Source organism: Nicotiana tabacum, unplaced genomic scaffold (genome assembly GCF_000715075.1).
Source record: "Nicotiana tabacum cultivar K326 unplaced genomic scaffold, ASM71507v2 Un00296, whole genome shotgun sequence".
Taxonomy (NCBI): Eukaryota; Viridiplantae; Streptophyta; class Magnoliopsida; order Solanales; family Solanaceae; genus Nicotiana; species Nicotiana tabacum.
The window spans coordinates 3,341-28,088 of record NW_027438533.1 but is presented as its reverse complement, the minus strand read 5'-3'; the positions used below and the strand labels follow the sequence as shown (position 1 = coordinate 28,088).

Below are 24,748 nucleotides of genomic sequence, written 5' to 3'. Positions count from 1 at the left end.
GATAATCGACGAATTTTCTCTCTAACAGTGGAAACTAATACAGGTGCATGTCTGGACAACTTGCTGAACTTGACTGCATACTCTGATACGGTCATAGCACCCTGGCACAACTGCTCAAATTCTATACGCCATACATCCCTAAGACTCTGGGAACAGACTGCCTCATGAATATCTTTGAGAACTCAGCCCAGGTAAGTAAAGTTGCCTCGGCCGGGCTACCCAACTCATACGCTTGCCACTACAGATAAGTCGTTCCCTTAAGTTGGAACGTAGTGAAAGCAATCTCACTCGACTACACAATATTCAGAGTATGGAGAATATGGTGGCACTACTCAAGAAAATCCTATGCATCCTTTGAAGCTAAGCAGCTCAAAGTAGGAGGGTGGTACTTCTTGTACCTCTCGATCATGATCTGCTCCTCCTCAGATACTATTTCCCTAACCTTAGGCTGAACTGGGATAACCGGCTGCACTGGTATGACCTCTGGGACATGTTCAACATAGACCCGCTGCTCTACGGTACAGGCTATGGGAGTCTATGCTCCTCCCCAGACCTTAGATGTGGCAGGAGCAAGTGGAATCAACCCCGCCTGGGCTAGAGTGCCAAACATGCTCAAATACTGGGCGAGAGTCTCCTGAAATGCAAAGGTAGTAACAGGCATCTCACGTGCCTGCCCTCTAACTAGAGCTACTGGTGGCTCCTCTGTTGTAGCTCGGGTAGGTGCTCTGGCTGCACCACGTGGCTGTCCTCAGCCTCTCCCCCAGCCCCGACCTCTCGTGGCTCTGGCAGGGGGCGCGAGTGTCCGATCATCAAATCCAGTTGTGCGTGTCCTCACCATCTGAGAGAGAATAGAAAGACAGAGATTTAGAATTCCGAAGTCAACAAATTTGCATGATAAGGAATCAATGAAGTGAAACTTTTTCTAATAGTTCCATAGCCTCCCAAAGATAAGTACAAACGTCTCCGTACCGATCCGCGAGACTCAACTAAACTTGTTTATGACTCATAACACCTATAAATTTAGAGCTTTGATACCAACTTGTCACGACCCCAATTTCCCCCGTAGGATGTCGTGATGGCACCTAGTCTCTTAGACTAGGTAAGCCTAATATTAGTGCGGAAATAACTGAAATAATGATTCAAGTCTCAATAACTTAACATAACATGAAGGAAATTCGCAATTCAACATATCAACTTCCCAAAAACCGGCGAATACAAGTCACAAGCTCAATATAGTATTACTGAATATCCCTCTACATCAATGTCTATAAAAGGATAAGGAAATATAATAGTCTAGGAAGAGGGGAACTTTGAGGCCTGCGGAAGCTGGCAAGTATACCTTGAAGTCTCCGAAGCTGAGCTCTCGCTAGTGCCTAGACTAGTTGGAGGTACTTGGATCTGCACAAAAAGATATGCAGAAGTGTAGCATGAGTACACCAAAAAGGTACCCAGTAAGTGCCAAGCCTAACCTCAGTAGAGTAGTGATGAGATCAGGTCAACGCCCTACTGGAATAAATAAGAAACAAGATGAACAATTAAATAGTGCAATAATAATGATAATGGAAATGAAACAAGTAAGGAATGTGCCAAAATTAACTACACGAAATCAAGGAAAATAATACATCACGGAAGAAAATAAGAAATGTTAAGTCAAGGAAACAAAACAACCAAACATAAGTGAAGTAATATAGAAGTACCAACAAGAGTCACTACCGAGGTACCTCCTCGTAGTCTCAAATCACAAAAATAATCCACAATCTTTCCTTATATCACCGCGGGAGCCTTGTATTTAGTTTTGAAAATCATTTTTCCCGAAATAGCACCCTGCGTTTTAGCCCACTTTATCATACCGCATGGCTTCAAGTAGTTCCTCTACTAGCAACACGTGTATCAAGGCCACCTTATCTCACTGCATGCGTTTTAACCCCAAAACCTTATACCACTGCATGCATATGAATATCACAACGTATTACAAATCGCACCTCAAGTGCCTAATATCACAACTTGCCATAGAAATCAACAACAACGGCGTTATTACAATAGATAGCACGTGGCTCAAACACAATGTACACAAGAGTCTCAACAATAATAACTGGAAATGAATAACTCAACAAGAATAGTATTTCACAACTTAACACTTGTCCTCAATGTGAATCACGTCCTTTATACCTCAATACCAATTTTAACAACAAGATATTCCAAGAATAACAACTTCAAGTAGAGAATTCAACGGTTACATAATGAATATGGAATAAAGGAAACAAGAACTTCAACTAAACATGTAGAGCAATTAACAAGTAAGAGATAAGACAAGTAGAGCATGCGAAAATAGACTAATGATGATGAATATAACATGTTAAGATAACTCAATTAATGCGTGAAAGGAATCTACATGGCTAAAATCGACAAATTTCCATATTTAGTGCGTGTACACACTCGTCACCTTCTGTACATGGCTTCCACGCATCACAATTATCTCAAAACAACACTACTCTAAAGGGGTAATTCCCCCACACAAAGTTAGGCAAGACACTTCCCTTAATACACGCTAACTCAATCTACTAGTAGGCCTTTCCTTCGATTATCCAACTCCAAACGGCACGAATCTAGCCAAAACAACTTCATACAATAAATATAAACTATAGGAAACTATTTGTATAATAAAGTTACGATCTTTGCAAAGAAATAAAAAGTTAACTCAAAAGTCCACCTGGTCCCGCATCTCAGAACCCGACCAAAATTAAAAAATTCGAACACACATTCGATAACGAGTCCAACCATACAAGAGTTACTCAAATTCGACCTCAAATCACCTATCAAATCCCGAAAAATTAGTCTAGGAAGGTTTCATAATTTTCACCCAAATTTCCAACTCAAATCACTAATTAGATGATGAAAGAAATAATAGATTCATGAAATATAGTCCAATCTGGATTAGCATCACTTAACACAATAATTTTCTTGAAAAACCCTCGAACAATCGCCTCACACCGAGCTCTCTAAGTCCAGATTATAAAAAATGAGGTGAAACCCGCATTTTGAAACTTAAATTCTGCTACCCAGTCGCCCTCTATCGCGATCGCGGACAAAGACTCGCGTTCACGTGAAACTAGTCGCGAACGTGATGAACAATCTGCCTCCACCACGCGACCGCTTCCAAGGCCATGCGAATGCGTATCACAAACCTTCTTCAGCCCCCAGCCTTGCCTTCCTTATACACGAACGCGATCTACCCTACGCGTTTGCGATGAACAAGCACAACAACCTTCGCGATCGCATCCTCACCTTCGTGAACGCAAAGAGAAAAAATTCCAGAAAGCCCTAAAGACTCTACGCGATTGCAGGAGAACCATCGCGAACGTGTAGAAGGAAACCACAACAGAAAAAAACTAGCAGCTTCAACAATAGTGACTAAGTCCAATTTGGTTCGGGATTCAATTCTAATCACACCCGAGTCAAACGGGAAACCGTCCGAATATACCAACCAGTTTAGAAACACCTACATACTCGAGGCCAAAAATCACATCAAACAACATTGATTCTATGAATCGTAACCCAAATTCAAGCCTATAAAAACTATCAACTTCCGAATTCCAAAACAAATGTTGATTCATACTAAAACAAGTCCGATTGATGTCAAAGTTTGAACAGAAGTCATAAATAACATGACGGGCCTATTCCAACTTCCAAAATCGGAATCCAACCCCGATATCAATAAAGTCAGCTGCCAGTCAAACTTTTCAACTTTCCAAACCGTCAACTTTCTAACTTTCGCCAATTCACGCCGAAACGACACAAGGACCTCCAAATCAACATATGTACACACTTCTAGGTCTAAGCTCACCATACAGAGCTATTGCAACTATCAAAACTCCATTCCGGAGTCATCTACACTATGGTCAACACTTTCAACTTAAACCTTAACTTAGGGACTATGTGTCCCATCTCATTCTGAAACTCACCCGAAACCAAAACCAAACACTATGATGACCCAAAATATTATCTTTAAATTTAATAATTAATTTTGTGTTCTAAAACCTCGAAAAACACCATTTATCATTCCTCGACTTGCATGCGCAGTTCGTACAATTTTTCCGTAAAGTGTTTATTTGAAAAATGGATTAAAATGTGAAATAGATCTTTAAAACTCAACTAAGTTGACTTTGGTCAACATTTTGAATAAACAGACCCGGATTAGTATTTTGACAATTCCGGTAGGTCTGTATCGTGATTTGAGACTTAGGCGTATGCCCGGAATTGAATTCCGAGGTCCCTAGCCTGATATATGAAATTTTGATGAAAAATTAAAATCTTGAAAGCGTAATGATTTTTAAGAAATTACTAATATTGGATTTATTGACCCCGGGTCCTTATTTTAGTTCTGGAGTCCGGTATAGGTCCACTATAATATTTATGACTTGTTTGCTGAAGTTGGTGAGAATCGGAGTTGATTTGACGTGATTCGGACGTCCGGTTTTGAAAATATAAGTTTTAAAGTTTTGTTGAAAACTTCCTTTGATTTGATGTTTGATTCGTAGTTCTAGGTGTTATTTCGGCGATCTGATCATGCGAGCAAGTTAATATGATGTTTTAGGACTTGGGTGCATGTTTGGTTTGGAGCCCCGAGGGCTCGGCTGAGTTTCGGATAGGCTTTGGGATGATTTTTAACTTATAAAATCTGGTTTATGAGCTTCTGTTGTCAGCTGATGCATTGTGCTTCGCGATCGTGAAGAAATTCCTGTGATCGTGAAGAGAAAATTTTAAGCTGTGAGTTTTACTCTTCGCGTTCGCGAAGATAGGCACGTGAACGCGAAAGGCTAGCTCCCAGTGCACTACGAACGCGAGCTCAAAGCTGCGATCGCGAAGAAGGAATGAGCCATAAGCTGAAGCACCGAAATTATGCTACGCGATCGCATAAACCTGTACGCGATCGCGTAAGGCTGAGAAATTGTTCTCTGCGATCGCATGGCCTTATATGCGATCGCGTAGTGTTAAACAAACATGGGAAAATTTTGTTCTACGCAATCGCGAACGAATTTCCGCGATCGCGATGAGTAAAAATCTGAAAAACAGAACTTAAGTTCTGGAAATGGGGTTTCGACCCATTTTCAACCATTTCCAATTTTTGAGCTCGGGTAAGGCGATTCATGAGCGATTTTTACGGGAAAATATTGGGGTAAGTGGTCCTTATCCTATATGGATTATATTTCATGATTTCATACTCATTTATATCATGAATCCATGAATTTATGGAAGAAAAATCATATTTTTATAAAATCTTCCAAAAACAAAAATTTAAGATTTGAAGGTCCATTTGACATCGGAATTTGATAAATTTTATATGGTTGGACTCGTATCGGAACGGGTGTTCGGAATTCGTAATAGTTTCCGATATTTTAGACGTGGGTCCCATTGTTGAATATTTTAATGAATTTCTAATTTTAATCCGGAAAATTAGTAAATTCATATGGAATTAATTCTTATGCTTCGTATTGAGTATATTGAATTGTTTATGAATAGATTTGAAGCTTTTGGAGATAAATTTAAAAGTAAAAGTTGTGGTCGAGTAATTGATTGGAATTTGCAAAGCGAGGTAAGTGTCGTGGTTAACCTTGACTTGAGGGAATAGAACCCTTAAACTATTTGTTATGTGAAATGCATGTGAACGACGTATAGGCGAGGTGATGTGTGTCTATACGTCGTCAGATTAATTGTTTGCATAATTACTTGAAAAATCATAAATCGTTTTAAATCATGAATTAATTATTATAATAATTATTTCTCTCCTATTCTTTGTCAAATATTAATTCTTGAATTCCTGCATTAATTATTACATGCTATTTGAATTATGTGTCTTAATTGTTATTTGACATTTATCATATTAAATATTAAACTGCCTATTTTCTCCCTGATTTCTATAATGATTTGCTATTTTTCATTGTTTGTTTCATAATTAAATTATAATTATTGTATGCTTGTTGTCTTATAATTTAATATTAATTGTTGCATTTATTGGGGAAATTTATTCTATAAGAATTGGTAAATGGATATATTGGAGGATCGGGTTGCACGCCGTAAAAGAATTGATTGAAATGGATATATTGGAGGATCGAGTTGTACGCCGCAACAGACTTATTAAAAGTCCATATTGGGGGATCGGGTTGCACGCCGCAATAGACTTATTAAAAAGTCCATATACGAGGATCTGGTTGCACGCCGCAACAGATTTATTAAAGTCAATATTTGGGGGATCGGATTGCACGCCGCAATAGACTTATTTAAAAGTCAATATACATACTTGATTAAAAATAATTATATGAGAGGATTGAAAATGAATATATTGTGAGACCGGGTTGCACGCTGCAACAGAATTGAATGTGAATATATTGTGAGAGCGGGTTGCACGCTGCAATAGAATTAAATGTGAATATATTGTGATAGCGGGTTGCACGTTGCAACAGGACTGATGGAAATGATAATTGGTTATGATTGCTGAATTGGCTTCAATTATTATAAATGAGTTACGTTAGGCTTAGCACTTACCAGTACATGGGGTCGGTTGTACTGATACTACACTCTGCACTTCTTGTGCAGATTTTGGAGTTGGTCCCAGCGGCGTACCATAGACTTGCTCGAATTTCAGGTACTTAGAGGAGACTTGAGGTATAACTGCACGACATCCGCAGTTCTGAAGTCCCCGTCTACTTTACTTTAGATGTGTGTTTATTTCCAAAAAGCTTTATTTTATTTAGGCCCTTAGTTGTATTATTACAAAAGCTGGTGCACTTGTGACACCAAATTCTGGGATGTTAGTTAGACACCGTTATTTTTATGGGTTATTCACTATATTTCATACTTTACTTCCGCAACATTCTTTATTATTAATAAATTTAAAAATTGTTTAAAAATTTGTTAATATTATTCTAACGTTGGCTTGCCTAGCAAGTGAAATGTTAGGCGCCATCACGGTCCGAAGGTGGGAATTTCAGGTCGTGACAGTTGGTATCAGAGCACTAGGTTACATAGGTCTCACGAGTCACGAGCAAGCTTAGTAGAGTCTGAAAGATCGGTACAGAGACGTCTGTACTTATCTTTCATAGGCTGTAAAGTTTAGGAATAATATAACTTCTTTCTTATTCTGTCATGCGAATTTATTCTATCATCGATGATTGAATCATTCTACTCTTATTCTCTCGCAGATGGTGAGAACACTTAATACCTCTACCGATGGACAAGGACCAGAGCCCCTGGTGGCAACTATGGCCATGGGTAGAGGTCGAGGCTGAGGTCGTGCTAGAGGTCGAGGCAGAGGCAGAGGCAGAGGTAGATCTCAGTCCAGAGCTCGAGCAGTTGCACCTGTTATAGAACCTCAGGTGGATCTTCAGGAGAAAGTTCCAGTTCAGAAAGTACCAGTTGTACTAGTTCAGGTCCGGGATAGATTCATAGCCATTGTAGTACTTCAGGACTCTCTAGTTCGTTTGGTACGTATTATGGAGGGCGTGGCCCAGAATGGTACATTTCCAGTGGCACCAACCGTCTCACAGGCTGGGAGAGGAGCACAAACTCCTACTACTCCCGCTCCGGAGCAGATGGCTCCCCAGAATCAGGCTCCAGCAGCCGTGCCAGTTAGGGTAGTTCAGCCAGTTCTTGCGGCACAGACCGGTGATAGTCCCTCCATGTCTTTTCAGGCCTTATTGAGACTGGATAAGTTTACTAAGCTCTTTCCAGTTCACTTTAGTGGTACAACTTCTCAGGACCCACAAGATTAGCTTGAACACTGCCATGAGGTGCTGCAGAACATGGGTATAGTTGAGACCAATGGGGTTGATTTTGCTGGATTTCAGATGACGAGTTCCGCCAAGAGGTGGTGGAGAGATTATACATTGACGCGACCAGTAGGATCGCGTGCACTTACCTGGGAGCAATTCTCTCAGCTATTTCTGGAGAAGTTCTTCCCTATCACACTGAGAGAGGAATTCTGCAAGCAATTTGAGCGTCTCCAGCAGGGCAGTATGACTGTTACTCAGTATGAGTCCCATTTTGTGGATTTGTCTCGTCATGCTCTCCTTTTACTACCTACAGAGGGAGAGAGAGTGAGGAGGTTTATTGAGGGACTCACTCACCCTATCATACTTCAAATGGCCAAGGAGACCGAAAGTGAGATTTCTTTTTAGACGGCTGCTAATATCGCAAGGAGGATCGAGATTGTTCTTGCACAAGAGAGAGGGTAGAGGTCTGATAAGAGACCTCGTCATTTCGGTGGTGCCTCATCTGGAGACAAGGGTAAATTTGGTAGGGGTCATCCTCCCAGACCGTTTCATTCAGCACTTCATGCATCTCCCGGTGCTTCAGGGAGACACGATCCTATTATGCCTTACTATGGACAACTAGCATTTAGTACACATTCACCTCCTATCAGTGCACCGCCACTCTAGAGTTACTACAGCAGTTATCCAGCCCATTTAGGTCAGCTTCAGCAGCCACGGCATCAGGATGGGTGTTATGAGTGTGGGAACACTGGTCACATCAAGAGCTATTGCCCTAGATTGGCGAGTAGCAGATCTCAGCAAGATTCTCGTGCCATCATACCGGCACTGGTTGCTTCACCGCCTGCTCAGCCAGCTAGAGGTAGGGGTCAGGCAGCTAGAGGTGGAGGTCAGGCCATTAGAGGTGGAGGTCAGATCGTTAGAGGTGGAGGCCAGCCAGTTAGAGGCCGTCCCAGGGATGCAGTTCAGAGTGGTGGGGCCCAGCCCCGATTTTATGCTTTTCCAGCTAGGCCTGAGGCCGAGTCATCTGATGCTGCGATCACAAGTATTATTCCAGTTTTCCATAGAGATGTTTCAGTTCTATTTGATCCAGGATCTACTTATTCCTATGTGTCCTCCTATTTTGCTTTATATTTGGTTGTGCCTTTTGATTCTATAAGTGCTTATGTGTGTATATCTACACCGGTGGGAGACTCTGTTATAGTAGATCATGTCTATCATTTTTGTGTGGTTACTATTGGTAATCTTGAGATTAGTGTGGATCTTCTACTTCTTGATATGGTAGATTTTGATGTCATCTTGGGTATGGATTGGTTGTCCCTTTGTCATGCTATATTGGATTGTATTGCCAAGACAGTGACCCTAGCTATGTTGGGGTTACCTCGGTTAGAGTGGAAAGGAACTCCTAGTCATTCTGCCAGCAGGGTTATTTCTTATATGAAAGCTCGGCTTATGGTAGAGAAAGGGTGTCTAGCCTATTTGGCTTATATTCGCGATCCAGGTGCGGATGTTCCTTTATGGACTCAGTACCAGTTGTTCATGAATTTCCAGAAGTATTTCCTATAGATTTGTCGGGGATGCCACCCGACAGAGATATTGACTTCTGTATTGATTTGGCTCCGGGCTCTCAGCCCATTTCTATTCCACCATACCGTATGGCCCCACCAGAGTTGAAAGAATTGAAAGAGCAGCTGCAAGACTTGGTTGATCAGGGATTCATTATACCCATTGTCTCGCCCTGGGGTGCACCGGTATTATTTGTAAAGAAAAAAGATGGTTCTATGCGGATGTGTATAGATTATCGGTAGTTGAACAAGGCTACTATCAAAACAAATATCCGCTGCCAAGAATTGATGACTTATTTGATCACCTTCAGGGTGCAAAGGTATTTTAGAAGATAGATTTGAGGTCTGGTTACCATCAGTTAAAGATTAGGGCATTTGATGTCCCTAAAATAGCTTTTCAGACTCGGTATGGGCATTACAAATTCCTAGTGATGTCATTTGGGTTGACAAATGCCCCAGCAACATTTATGGATTTGATGAATCGGGTGTTCAAGTCTTATTTGGATTCTTTTGTGGTTGTATTCATTATTGATATCTTGATTTACTCCAACAGTCGAGAGGAGCATGAGCAGCATCTTTGAAGTGTGCTTCACACTTTGAAGAATAATCAGTTATATGCCAAGTTTTCAAAATGTGAGTTTTGGTTAGACTCAGTTGCCTTTTTGGGGCATATTGTATCGGTAGAAGGAATAAAGGTGGATCCTAAGAAGATTGAGGTTGTTTAGAATTGGCCTAGACCTACTTTAGTTACAGAGATGCGGATTTTCCTGATTTTAGCAGGTTATTATCGTCACTTCGTGGAAGGGTTTTCATCTATAGCAAACCCATTGACCAGACTGACCCAGAAAGCTGTCCCATTCAGATGGTCAGACGAGTGTGAGTTGAGTTTTCAGAAACTCAAGTCTACTTTGACTACGGCACCAGTGTTGGTATTACCCACAGGCTCAGGATCGTATACAGTATATTGTGATGCATCTCACATTAGACTTGGTGCAGTATTAATGCAAGATGGTAGGATGATTGCATATGCGTCGCGGCAATTGAAGGTTGATGAAAAGAATTATCCAAATCATGACTTAGAACTGGCAGCCATTGTTCATGCGCTGAAGATTTGGAGGCATTACCTCTACGGTGTCTCGTGTGAGGTATTTACTAGTCATCGTAGCCTTCAGTACCTGTTAAAACAAAAAGATCTTAATTCGAGGCAGAGAAGATGGTTGGAGTTGTTGAAAGACTATGATATCACCATTTTGTATCACCCCGGAAAGACCAATGTGGTGGCCGATGCTTTGAGTAGAAACGCTGTGAGTATAGGCAGTCTTGCGTATATTCCGGTTGGTAAGAGGCCATTAGCTGCAGATGTTCAGACTTTGGCTAATTAGTTCGTGAGGTTAGATGTTTCAGAACCCAGTCGGATTCTAACTTGCACAGTCGCTCGGTCTTTTTTATATGAGCGCATCAGAGAAAGGCAGTATGATGATCATTATTTACTTGTCCTTAAGGACACGGTGCAGCACGGTGATGCCAAACAGGTTGTTGTGTGGGAAGATGTGTGGGGGAAGATGGAGTTATGCGAATGCAGGGTCGTACTTGTGTGCCTAATGTGGATGGGCTTCGTGAATTATTTCTTGAAGAGGCACATAGTTCCAAGTATTTTATTCATCCAGAAACCGCCAAAATGTATCAAGATTTGCGGCAACAGTTTTGGTGATGGAGAATGAAAAAGGATATAGTTGCATATGTAGCTCGGTGTCTGAATTGTCAACAAGTTAAGTACGAGCATCAGAGACCCGGTGGTTTGCTTTAGATGTTAGAAATTCTTGAATGGAAATATGAGCGTATCACTATGGATTTTGTTGTTGGACTGCCATGGACTCAGAGAAAATTTGACGCAGTTTGGGTCATTGTGGACAGGTTAACCAAATCAACACATTTCATTCCCGTGGCAGTTACCTATTCTTCAGAAAGGTTAGCTAAAATTTACATTCGTGAGATTGTCCGCCTTCACGGTGTGCCCGTGTCTATTATTTCAGATCGAGGTACGCAGTTTACCTCATATTTCTAGAGGGCTATAAAGCATAAGTTAGGCACGCGGGTGGAGTTGAGTACAACATTTCATCCACAGATAGACGGACAGTCAGAGCGCACTATTCAGATATTGGAAGATATGCTTCGCGCTTGTGTTATAGACTTTGGAGGTTCTTGGGATCATTTCTTGCCACTTGCGAAGTTTGCTTATAATAATAGCTACCCGTAGAGCATTCAGATGGCTCCATATGAGGCATTATACGGAAGGCGATGTCGTTCGCCAGTTGGCTGGTTTGAACCGGGAGAAGCTCGGTTATTAGGTACCGATTTGGTACAAGATGCCTTGGATAAGGTCAAGATTATTCAGGATCGACTTCGCACAGCTCAGTATAGGCAAAGTTTGTGATATTGCATTCATGGTTGGAGAAAGAATATTGCTCCGAGTTTTACCTATGAAAGGTGTAATGAGGTTTGGAAATAAGGACAAGTTGAGCCGTAGGTATATCGGATCCTTTGAAATTCTTGAAAGGGTGGGTGAAGTAGCCAACATGCTTGCATTACCACCTAGTTTATCAGCGATTTATCTGGTGTTCCATGTGTCTATGCTCCGAAAATATCATGGTGATCCGTCCCATGTGTTATATTTCAGCTCAGTCCAATTGAACAAAGATTTGACTTACGAGGAGGAGCCGGTGGCTATTCTAGCCCGGCAGGTCCGACAGTTGAGGTCTAAGAGTTATCCTTCAGTTCAGGTGCAATGGAGAGGTAAGGCTGTAGAGGGATCTACCTGGGAGTCCGAGTCGGACATGCGGAGTAAATATCCACACATATTCACCAGCTCAGGTACTTTTTCTAACTTCGTTCGAAGACGAACGTTTGTTTTAGAGATGGAGAATGTGATGACCCAAAATGTCATCTTTAAATTTAATAAGTAATTCTGTGTTCTAAGATCTTGAAAAGCACAATTTATCATTCCTCGACTTGCGTGCGCAGTCCGTACAATTCTCCGGAAAGTTTTTATGTGAAAAATGGATTAAAATGTGAAATAGAGTTTTAAAACTCAACTGAGTTGACTTTGATCAACATTTTGAGAAAATGGACCCGAATCAGTATTTTGACAATTTCGGTAGATCTGTATCATGATTTGGGACTTGGGCGTATGTCCGGAATTGAATTCCGAGGTCCCTAGCCCGAGATATGGAATTTTGATAAAAAAATTAAAAGCTTGAAAGCTTAATGATTTTTAAGAAATTACTGATATTGGATATATTGACCCTGGGTTCATATTTTGGTTTCGGAGCTTGGTATAGGTCCATTATAATATTTATGACTTGTCTGCCAAATTTGGTGAGAATCACAGTTGATTTGACGTGATTCGGACGTCCGGTTGTGAAAATATAAGTTTTAAAGTTTTTTTTTGAAAACTTCCTTTGATTTGATGTCTGATTCGTAGTTCTATGTGTTATTTTGGCAATCTGATCGCACGAGCAAGTTCGTATGATGCTTTAGGACTTGGGTGCATATTTGTTTTGCAGCCTCGAGGGCTCGGGTGAGTTTCGGATAGGCTACAGGATGATTTTGATCTTAGAAAATCTGGTTTTTAAGATTCTGTTGTCACTTGGTGCATTGTGCTTCGCGATCGCGATCGCGAAGAGAAACTTTTAAGCCGTGAGTTTTACTCTTTGTGTTTGCGAAGATAGGCACGCGAACGCAAAAGGCCAGCTCCTAGTGCACTGCGAACGCAAGCTCAAAGCTGCAATCGCGAAGAAGGAATGAGGCAGAAGCTGAAGAACCAAAATTGTGCTACGCGATCGCATAAACCTGTACGCGATCGCGTAAGGCTGAGAAATTGTTCTCTGTGATCGCATGGCCTTATACGCGATCGCGTAGTATTAAACGAACCTGGACAAATTTTGTTCTACGCGATCGCGAACGAATTTCCGCGATCGGGATGAATAAAAATCTGAAAAATAGAACTTAAGTTCTGCGCGCCATGCATCTCTGAGACTCTAGGGGTCATACTCCCTCAAGAACATATTTGAGAACTGAGTCCAAGTGAGTGAAGCTGCCTCGGCTAGACTACCCAACTCATATGCCTGCCACCACTGATAGGCTGTTCCTTTAAGGTGGAACGTAGTGAAAGAAACCCCACTAGACTCCGCAACACCCATAGTACGGAGGATACGGTGGCACACCTCAAGAAAACCCTGGGAATCCTCTGACGCCAAGCCACTGAAAGTAGGAGGGTGGTACTTCTTGTAGCTCTCGAGCCTTAGCTGCTACCCTAACCTCGGGCTGAATTGGAGCTACCGGCTAAATTGGTATGACCTGAGAAACCTGGTCGACATGGACCCGTTGCTTTGGGGTACGGGCAGCGGGAGTCTGTGCTCCTCCCTCAGCCTGAGATGTGGCAGGAGCAGGTGGTATCAATCCTGCCTGAGCCAAGGTGCTGAACATGCTCAGAAACTAGGCAAGAGTCTCCTGGAGGGTTGGTGCAGTAACAGGCGTCTCAGGTGCCTGCCCTCCAACTGGAGCTATTGGTGGCTCCTCTGTAGCAGCTCGTGCGGGTGCTCTGGCTGCACCACGTGGACGTCCTCGACCTCCACCCTGGCCCTGGCCTCTCGCGGCTCTACCAAGGGGCGCGGGTGTCTGGTCTTCTGATCCAGTTGTGCCTGTCCTCACCATCTGCGAGGGGATAGAAAGATAAAAATTTAGAATCCGAAGTCAAATCTCGCATGATAAGGAATCAAAAAGAAGTGAAGCTATTCCTAACAGCTCAATAGCCCCCCAAAGATAAGTACAGACCGATCCGCAAGACTCTACTAAATCTGCTTGTGACTCATAATACCTATGAACCTAGTGCTCTGATACCAACTTATCACGACCCCAATTTCCCTCCGTATGATGTCGTGATGGCATCTAGTCTCTAAGACTAGGTAAGCCTAATAATTTGTGAAATAATTGAATATAAAACTGAAACTCAAACCTCAACATCTGAAATAAATAAAACTGTGGTTCAAAATAATTACAACTTCCAAAACTCGGTAGAAATAAGTCACAAGCTCTAAAGAAAAGTCTAAGGAAAATAAGGAAGAAAATGACATAATAAGGATAAAGAGGGACTCTGAGGTCTACGGACGCTGGCAGATGTACCGTGAAGTCTCCACGTACGGCTATCTCATTAGTATTTGGCCTGGTAGAAAGAACCTAGTTCTGCACCAAAATATGTACAGAAGAGTAGCATGAGTACACCACAACGGTACCCAGTAAGTGCCAAGTCTAACCTTGGTAGAGTAGTGACGAGGTCAGGTCCGGGCCCTACTAGAATAAAAAGGAAACAAAACAAAAGATATAATAATATGTTGAAATGACTGAGAATTGAACAATGAGAAATTACAGAAAGGTAACAACACATCAAATAAAGGTAAATAAAGGGGGCGCTCCCGAGGTCCCGCCTCGCAGTACCAAACGTAAATATACAATAGGGGAGCTCCCGAGATACCACCTCGTAGTTCCAAAAGTAAATATGCAACATGGGCACTTCCGAGGTACCGCCTCATAGTCCCAAAGTAAACACACAACAGGGGGAGCCCCCGAGGTACCGCCTCGTAGTCCCAAAAGTAAATATGCAACACGAGCGCTTCCGAGGTACTGCCTCGTAGTCCGAAAAGTAAATACACACTCATAACTTATGGAACAACGAATTTACAACAAGGAATCCTACAGTAAAAAACTGAATACAAAATCAAAGAAGCAGGTAATTCAACTAAGCATATAGCATAAATTGAAAGTAAGAGTTAAGACACATAGACATGCGATAATAGGCTAAACATGATGACTACACATGCTAAAACAACTCAGTTAAGGAATTAAGAGATATCTACTCAGCAAGAACCGAATTTTTCAACATTTAACCCGAGTACGAAATCGTCACCTCGCGTACATGGCCTTCACGTATTGCAAATATCATAACAGTAATAAAACCTAGGGGGAGGTTCCCTCATACAAGGTTAGACAAGCCACTTACCTCACACGAAGCTCAATCAGTCAATAAGAATGCCCTTCCCTCGATTTTCCGACTTCGAACGGCCCAAATCAAACCAAAAGCCATTACATACTATAAATACAACTACAAGAAACTAATTTAAATAATAAATCTACGACTTTAGCAAAGAATTGAAAAATCGCCCCAAAAAGACTTTCCGGGCCCACGTCTTGAAATTGGGTAAAAGTCACAAAATACGAACACTCATTCGATATCGAGTTTACCCATAAAACAATTACTCAAATCTGATACAAAATTCTCAATCAAAATGTCAAAATTTGGCCTAAGGAGTTTTAAACCTTTTTCACCAATTTCTCAACCCAAATCCTTAATTAAATGAAGAATAAATGATATGTTTGTGGAAATTAATCAAAACCAAGTTAAGCATCCTTACCCAAACGTTTCATTCAAAAAACCCTCGAAATTTCGCCTCAATCCGAGCTCTCTAGATCCAAAAATGAAGAATGAAATCAAACCCTCAAACTTAGGCCTTTTCTGCCCAGTGAATTCGCACCTACGAACCCGCCACTCTCCAAGCCTCAACTCGATCTGTTAACCATCCAAATTACCCCTAGGCCCCTAGGACGCCGCCCGAATATACCAGCAAGTGCTAAAATATCATACGGACTTAGTTGAACCTTTAAATCACATCAAACAACGCTAAAAACACAAATTGTACATCGATTCAAGCCTAATGAACTTTAAAACTTCGAACTTCTACATCCGACGTCGAAACCAATCAAATCAAGTCCAATTGACCTCAAATTTTGCACACAAGTCATAATTGACATTACGGTCCTACTCTAACTTCCAGAATTGGAATCCGACCCCGATATCAAAAAGTCCACTCCTGGTCAAACTTCCCAAAAATCATTCAATTTTTCAGCTTTCGCCAATTAACGCTGAAATGACCTACAGACCTCCAAATCAATATTCGGCCACGCTCCTACGACCAAAATTACCCTACGGAGCTATAGGAACCGTCAAAACTCTATTTCGGGGTCGTCTTCATATAATTCAAACTACAGTAAATTCCTAGAACTTAAACTTCCATTTTTGTTTTCCTTCAATTCAATTATTTTATGTTCTTACATCATTCATTTTAAATTAAATCACATATCCTTTGAACCTCGTATAAATTTAATTGTTACTCATTTTAAGGGTAAACAAACACACTCAAACCTTAGGGAAGACTTTGGAGCAAAAAATAATTGACTATTTTGGGACACATTCAGTACCACCATACCAAGAAAAGTAGTCAGTTTTGGATGCCATTTTTATTAGTTTCTACCAACGACGGTAAAATGAATTAATATAATAAATATTTATTCATATTATTCACTAAGAAATGAGTATGATAATGAATTCTTTAAAAATGAATCAAATATGGACAAGATCCTTATTATCCACTTAAAAATAGATAACCAATGTGTTTAACTTTTACATTTGCAAAAGATTCAAATTAAGGGTTCCTCAAGTTTGGGTGACTAAAAATTCTCCCCAAAAGTGATCATATTCAAGAGGCCATGGATAATATGAATATCCATATTATCCACCGGTTACCTCATTTTCTATTCGTATTGAATATGGGTTAGGTCAAATATTTTATCCATTTTTTACGTGCCCATATCCAACCCCGGCACGTTCATTTGCTACCCTAGTTTCTACCATTAAATTTGGGCCAAGTTACTAGTCATCATGGGCGGAGCTAGCATGCGTTTTAAGGGTTCGATAAACCCAATAGCTTTGATCCAAAATATATATTTGTCTTAATAAATTCTTTTAATATATACAAATTATTAATTTAGAATCCAGCAACTTAAATTAACTATAATTCCGAACCCATAAATATTAAATTCTGGCTCCGCCTCTGCTAGTCATCGTTTAGTAACCTCAAAATTTTGACTTTTGAAAGACAATTTCTCTGTTCATAGACCTTTTCCAGAAAGAAGATGGATAGGAAATCGTAAGGGTTGTTTGGTTCCTCCCACATCTAATTTGAGTGGTGATTGGTAGAATCGAAAAAATCAGGTGTCATGCGAAAGCTAGCAAAGTAACACTTGAACGACGATAAATTAGACAATAAAATAGAAATACACCAAAAGAAATAAAAATATTTACTTGGTTCGGTCAATTCACCTACGTCCACGACAGAGATGAGTAATCCACTATATTAAAGAGAGTACAAAATATCGAGAGAACAAACTCACAAAGAGCCAAACACAAGTGACACACTAGCACTTATCCCGAAAAGTTCTCCCCTTAAACAAGACTATTAAATTTCATATGGCTACATTGTGGATGTTGCTGAATAAGAAGGAAGGGTCCTCAATTTATAGAAGTCCAAATCTTTTTCTTCAAGATATGAGATTGGCCAAATATGGGAGATTTATAATTTCCTTCCAAGAAAAGTAAAACTCAATTATAGTAAATATGTTACCCTTTTCTTCAACAGATATGAAAACCAAATATGGTAAGATAATCACGACAAACACCTAACAATTCTCCCCCTTGGCCTGAATTTTCTGACAAAGTAAGCTTGATCCACATTCTTCACATAACCTTTAACAGATCGCATCTCCAAATCTCCACCACAAAGTTTGTTTCAACGTGAGTAGCACTCTGGTCAAATTTTTCAGATAAAAACCATGATTATCGTCAAATAGGATGTGGCTAAAACTAAACTCGTCAAGATGAACTTGTCTTGAACCTTGCTCTGATACCACTTGTTGGGACTAAAAAAATCAGGTGTCATGCGGAAGCTAGTAAAGCAACACTTAAACGACGAAATATCAGAAAACAAAAGAGAAATATACCAAAAGAGATAAAATTATTTACTTGGTTCGGTCAATTGACCTACGTTCACGGTAGAGATGAGCAATTCACTATATAAAAGAGAGTACAAAATATCGAGAGAACAATCTCACAAAGAGGCAAACACAAGTGGCACACTAACACTTAACCCGAAAAGTTATCCCCCTAAAGAAGACTGTCAAACCCCATATGACTACTTTGTGGATGCTGCTAAATAAAAAGGAAGGATCCTTAATTTATATAAATCCAAACTTTTTCCTCCAAGAAAAGGGGCTAGCCTAATATGGGAGATTTTTAATTTCCTTCCAAGAAAAGAAAAACTCAATTATAGTAAATATGTTACTCTTTCCTTCAACAGATAGGAAAACCGAATATGTTAAGAAAATTAGGACAAACACCTAACGATGACTGTCATGTGTTAACGTCAAGCGCACCAACACCATTATTTAGAGAAATCCCAACAAATTAGCAAACTCAATTATCATAAAAGCTTTTTTTTTCTATGAAGTATATGCCATTTCATTTACATAACTATTTTTTACATATTTAAATATATGTATTATTAGGAAAAAATTTAGAGTTCTCTCTTGTTTGTACGATTAACCTTTTACTTGTAAATTTCTTTTAATTATATGAGAATAAAATAAATATAACAGAGTCCAAGCCATTTATTGGACGAAAAATATTCATAGTGATAAGTTATTAAAGACTCGAACGACTTTCCTTGTGTATACCCTACTTCTTAGATTTTAATAAGAAAAGTGACAAGTGAATGAATTTTTAGTCATAGGCTTATAGTATTGTCTTTTTTTTTGTCACACAAATCGTAGTTCAAGATTCATGGAAGAAGGAGTTCTGCTCAATTTCCCCAAGATAAAGGATGGATTAGCAATCGAAAAATAACATGTGATGTATATTTTGAAACTTTTAAAATAGACAATTGGAACAATTGGAGTTTAATTATACACAATATTAATGTGATTGATACGATTTATCCAAAATTAAAAAATTATCATCCATCTTTAATATGGCCAAACGAATCAATAAAACAAGATAAAATGCTCAATTCGAATAGTTTATTTCATATAATAACTTTAAATGTAATCGCTTCTAGATGATTGTACACTTAAACTATAACAAAAGATGATCATTCGAAGGAAAGAAGTTCTTTAACATTGTTTGGATGCACCAGAACAGCCACAAGACGGGTTGTAATAACATTTGATTCACTAGCACTAATTTCGAGTTGATAAACAGTACCGTCAGGAATTACATCAGTCCCTCCTGCCATCACTTTTACAAGTTGAAAGTTGCTTTTAGACTTCTTGTTGTGCTCATTCACAGCGAATGTTGCAATTCCCACAACTGTTGGGTCATTTGGATTTTTTATGGGTTTCTCACCATCAAGAAAATTATGTCTCAGGCCACTCCTTGCAGAGGAGACATGAAACAAAGAAGAAGCAACAACAATTAATGAGAGACTTGAGAGGAGGAGAAAGTTAAATTGTCGAGCCATTTTTCTTTTACCTAGAATGGTTAGAGGAGTGATTAACACCAAGTTATGTAGTACTTATTTATAGGAGAAGGTACCGTAAAATTAGTTTAGCCAGGTGAAATTAAATATGAATAAAATTGTTATTTTAGTGCTATAATTAGACTATTTTGGTATAATATTTATAATAACTAACTATCCTTGGAACTGAGAAAAAATAGACTTATTTTAGAGAATACATATTAAGAAAATAATTATATATTTTACTGCTTAAAGGAACTACTATGTGATTCTAATAAATGTTTTACTATTTCAGATACATTTGAAATGATTATCCTCCATCCAAAATTACACCAACTTTAAGACTATTTTATTGCATATTAAGAAAATCCTTAAATTTTCTGCTATATGTTAACAGTTAAACTATATACTTTACTTAATATAAGGAGGTATTCAACTTTACCTTTTGTTCAATAACATCTAGCTAAACTTGTTTATTAGACAAAAATTTAAATATTTTACCTTTCATATCTCCTTTACTTCATTACTTACATTAGAAAGAAAAAAAAAGTATTAGAAGTAAGTTTTAATAGCTTATTAAAATTTACCCTCACCCTTATATTCAAGTGTTATTAATAATTTAAAAGAAATAAAATTAGATTGGCCATATCATTTCTATGTTTAACCTCTTACGTAATTTTAAAAATACACGATAATTAATTCACCATTATAAAATATGAGTTTTCTTTTTTAAATGACCCATTGATCTTACGAGTAATGCTTAAGACTTATAACTCGCGATTTCATATAGTGTACGAAATCATGAGCGATTTCAGCCAACTCCCGAAACTCTATAGTACGAAATCACGAGCTACTAAAATAAAATACAATTGTGTCTCACAAAATACAAGAAAAACTATATGAAACAAGATAAACAGTATGATAATTAGAAGAAGGTGACTTTAAGGGTTTGGGGTCGATTAAGCAGCACTACCTCAAGTCTCCTGAGTCAGCTACTGGGCACCTTCTTGTGATCCATTAGTGCCAATATCAGAATCAGAACAAGATATGCAGAAGTGTAGTATGAGTACCAAAACGAGGTGTACTCAGTAAGTATCAAGTCTAATCTCGAAGAAGTAATTGCCAAATTTTAACAAAGCATGATACTCATCTTCTCAATCTGAACAATCTATAATAGCATGAAATTACAGAGAGTAACCAAGAACAACAAATATAATAATGAGGTGCAAAAATCAGAGATAGGATAGCATGTTTCTCAAATATGATTGCTAAGTCCGCAAATACTTTTGTTGTTTCTCAAATGTTTCTCAAATGATATGCACATGATGAGCATATCACATGCGGTCATAGAGCTCAATATAACATGTGTAATCACCTAATTCCGGAGTGACAGATCTATATCTGTATTCCGCACGAAAATTCATCGTGCCATAACATATCAATATCACAATAACCGCATGGTATAAACAATCATTCCATAATAATATCAATCTGCTCAAATGTCTAAATAGGTCATAATCATATCAATCCGTACCAACATCTCCATCTCTCAGGATGTATGCATCTGTTCAAGAAATAACCAACAAAATGCACAAGGACATAATAAATAAAGATGCAGATGTGTTTTCATGATATAAAATATGACTACGGCTAAATCAAGTACACCAATAAATCTCAATAATAGCCTATCATGCCCAAATAAAATGTCATAAGTTAAAACATGATTTCTAGCATGAATAAATAGGCTCATGTAGTCATACAATCAAATAGAGCATCAGTCAAGAAGAACAAACAATCAAACAAGGCACAAAAATTTCGACCTCATTCCGACAATATTGGTCGCTCATTTTGGCGCAAAAATGCGGGAATTAAATTTTCAACCGATTCAGTCGGTCTTTAAAAGTAAAAATTCCTGTGTTTGACTAGATTTACCTTTTTCGATTGACACGGTTGAAAAAATTAAAAAAATAAACTATTATTTTATAAATATTCCGACCGATTAGGTCGAATTAATTTGTGAATTTCAACTTGTGACTTGTCAGCACTATTACTGACCAAATCGGTTTCAAAATTATTTAAATTATATTTTATTTTAATTTTCCAACTGAATCAATCAAAAAATTATTTTAAAAGCCCCCCTCCCTGTCTGTCTTCCTTTCTTTCTTCTTTTTTTTGTGTTCCTCCCACCTCCGCCCCATCTTCACAGTCGAATTGGTCTTTTTTTATCTCCACACTTCTACCATCTCCCCTCTCTACGGTAATTCTCTTTCTCTCATGCTCTCCTCATCTTCTCTCTCCTACTCGCGGCAGAACCTTAGCTAACCAATTTTTTGTAGCGGCCAACATCTCCACGAGCTTTGGGTTGTAATGGCCACAACCATCTTTGCCTCCTCCAGCGGTAGTGTTCTCCATAGCAAGGTTAGTTGTAATTTTTTGAGAATATTTCTTGGTTTGATTGCTAGAAAAATAGTTGAATTGTTAGAATTTAGTTGGTAAATTATTAAATTGTACTTGTGGATTACTCAATCTATTTTTTGATAATTGTTATTGTTGATCCCAAATATTTGAATTTATTTTTCTTGTTATATGAAACATTATGCTATTTAAATTAAATTCCTTTATTTTATATGTTGAAAGAGTTTAAATATTAGTGAATTACGAGTATTTCTTTTTGTTTGATAAAAGTGAGGTTCGTGGGTAAACCTATGAAATGTGATGTAGCTAGTATATTTTTAACAATAGTGAAGTAAACCTATGAAATGATTGTAAGATTAAAGTTTATTAAATATAATAAATTCATTGGATTGAAATGATATTAAGTTTAAGGTTTCTTGAATATAATGTTTAATGCTGGTTGTTGCTTTTTAGTTCACTAATAAATTTGGATAAATGCAAAAACCTTTTTAGATTACTAAATAAGATGGATAAATATTAGATTACACTAAAATACATAATTAAACTATTTAGATAAGTAACCATTGAAGAATAAAATTTATTAATTAGTGTAATTAACATAAATATTTCCACTTTTAATTTTCTTCTATGTGTAGATGGAATTTGAGCATCGTAGATGGATGTATCATAGGTATTATCCGAATCGTACATGGTTTCAGGATGAATTTACAGAAGGGGTTGCTGGCTTTATTGCTAAGGCAAAGACACTTGATGATCTCCTTCTTGAAGGGACGATTAGGTGACCTTGTATGAAATGCAAGTGTGTTAAGTTATTGGGTCCCGATATTGCTATAGTTCATCTGTATAAGAAGGGGTTTATGAAAAATTATGATGTGTGGACTGTTCATGGGGAGAGTCATGCTAGTGTAGATGATGTTTATTTTCATAATTCTTTTGGTGGTGAAGAAGATAGTCTCGTAGCAGAGTATAATGTTGTAAGTTTACGATTTACTGAAATGATGGGTGGTGCTTTTGAGATGTTCACGGGGACTCAATCCGAACCAAATAATGAGGCTAAAAGCTTCTTCGAATAGTTAGAGGAAGCTAGTTGTCCGCTTTACGAAGGCTCGGTGCATTCCATGTTGTCTGTTGCAGTTAGATTACTAAGTATTAAATCGGATAATTAAATTTCTCAAGCGGGCATGGATTCTATCATTGACCTTGTGAATGAACTTAATTTGACAAAGATTGACCTACCCTAAGATTTTTAAACGGAAAAGAAATTGGTTTCCAAGTTGGGTCTTTCATCGGAGAGGATTGATTGTTGTGACAAAGGTTACATGTTATTCTTTAAGGATGATGCAACTTTAGAAAATTATAAATTTTGTAACCAACCTACTTACAAAAAAGTCACAAATGCCAAACAGAAGAAGGTTCCAGTGAATGCAATGCACTACTTACACGTTGTACCAAGGTTAAAGAGGTTGTATGCATCAATGAGCTCTGCTCCTCATATGAATGGCACTATGAACATAGAAGGCCAGATGGCGTTCTATGCCATCAGTCAGATGGAGAAGCATGGAAGCATTTTGATAGGGGTTTTTCCAGACTTTGCTAGTGAACCGAGAAATATTAGGTTGGGATTATGTGCTGATAGATTCACTACATTTACAGCATCTGCTGCACCATATTGACGTTGGCCAGTGTTTGTTACGTCGTATAATCTTCCACCTGAGTTGTGTATGATAAGTCCATATTTATTTCTAACTTGTATTGTTCCACGTCTATGTAATCCAAAAAAAATGATTGATGTATATATGCAGCCCTTGATTGATGACTTGAAGTTATTGTGGCATGAAGGTGTGAAAATATATGACATATCAACTAAGAAAAACTTCAGATTGTGTGTTGCTTTAGTGTGGACTATAAATGATTTTTCTGTTGTCACGACTCCAAACTTTTACCTTAGGTAATAGTGATGATACCTTGTCTCTAAGACTAGGTAAGCCTAAAACACATGGATAATTTAGCAGAGATAACGAATAAGATATTAAATTAAACTGATAAAATATTATAATGAACCCAAAGTAAAACAATAGTCATAAAATTCCAAAAACCAGTGGAACTGAGTCATAAGCTCTACTGATATATACTAAGAATATCTAATACAATACTATTCGAAAATAAAAGAAACGTTAGCATAAGATCACTAGAAGATGACTCTGAAGCCTGTGAGCGTCAAGCATGTATACCATGAAGTCTCCGCAAGGTCTGAATCAACTCACTAGCGTCCGACACGAGCAGAAGTACATGAATCTGCACAAATATGCAGAAGCGTAGAATGAGTACACCACGATACTACCAAATAAGTATCAAGCCTAACCTCAGTAGAGTAGTAACGAGGTCAGGTCAAAACACCTACTAGACATAGAAATCTGGGCATAATATTAATAAAATCTAACCATTGGGAAGTGAAGGAAATAAATTACAATAAAGCAATTTATCAACACAAGGCGAACAACTGAAATAAAAGCAACAGATGACAACAAAGAGTGTACATATGATACAGACAGCAAGAAGCCAATAATAGTCAAAATACGATGGAATAAGGTAAGGAAGCAAT

General features: G+C 38.5%; 1 protein-coding gene and 1 long non-coding RNA gene across 2 annotated transcripts; one reads left to right on the top strand and one right to left on the bottom strand.

Annotated features, from left to right (window-relative positions):
• Nucleotides 1-19,365: 19,365 nt before the first annotated feature.
• LOC142179068 (cysteine proteinase inhibitor 4-like) lies at nt 19,366-19,734 on the bottom strand. Its single transcript, XM_075248889.1, has one exon. The coding sequence runs from the start codon at nt 19,732-19,734 to the stop codon at nt 19,366-19,368; it is 369 nt and encodes a 122-aa protein (XP_075104990.1).
• Nucleotides 19,735-21,839: 2,105 nt separating this feature from the next.
• On the top strand, nt 21,840-23,997 carry LOC142179069 (uncharacterized). Its single transcript, XR_012707206.1, has 3 exons — nt 21,840-21,988; nt 22,068-22,149; nt 22,782-23,997. It is a non-coding gene; the product is annotated as an uncharacterized LOC142179069 (long non-coding RNA).
• Nucleotides 23,998-24,748: the final 751 nt, after the last annotated feature.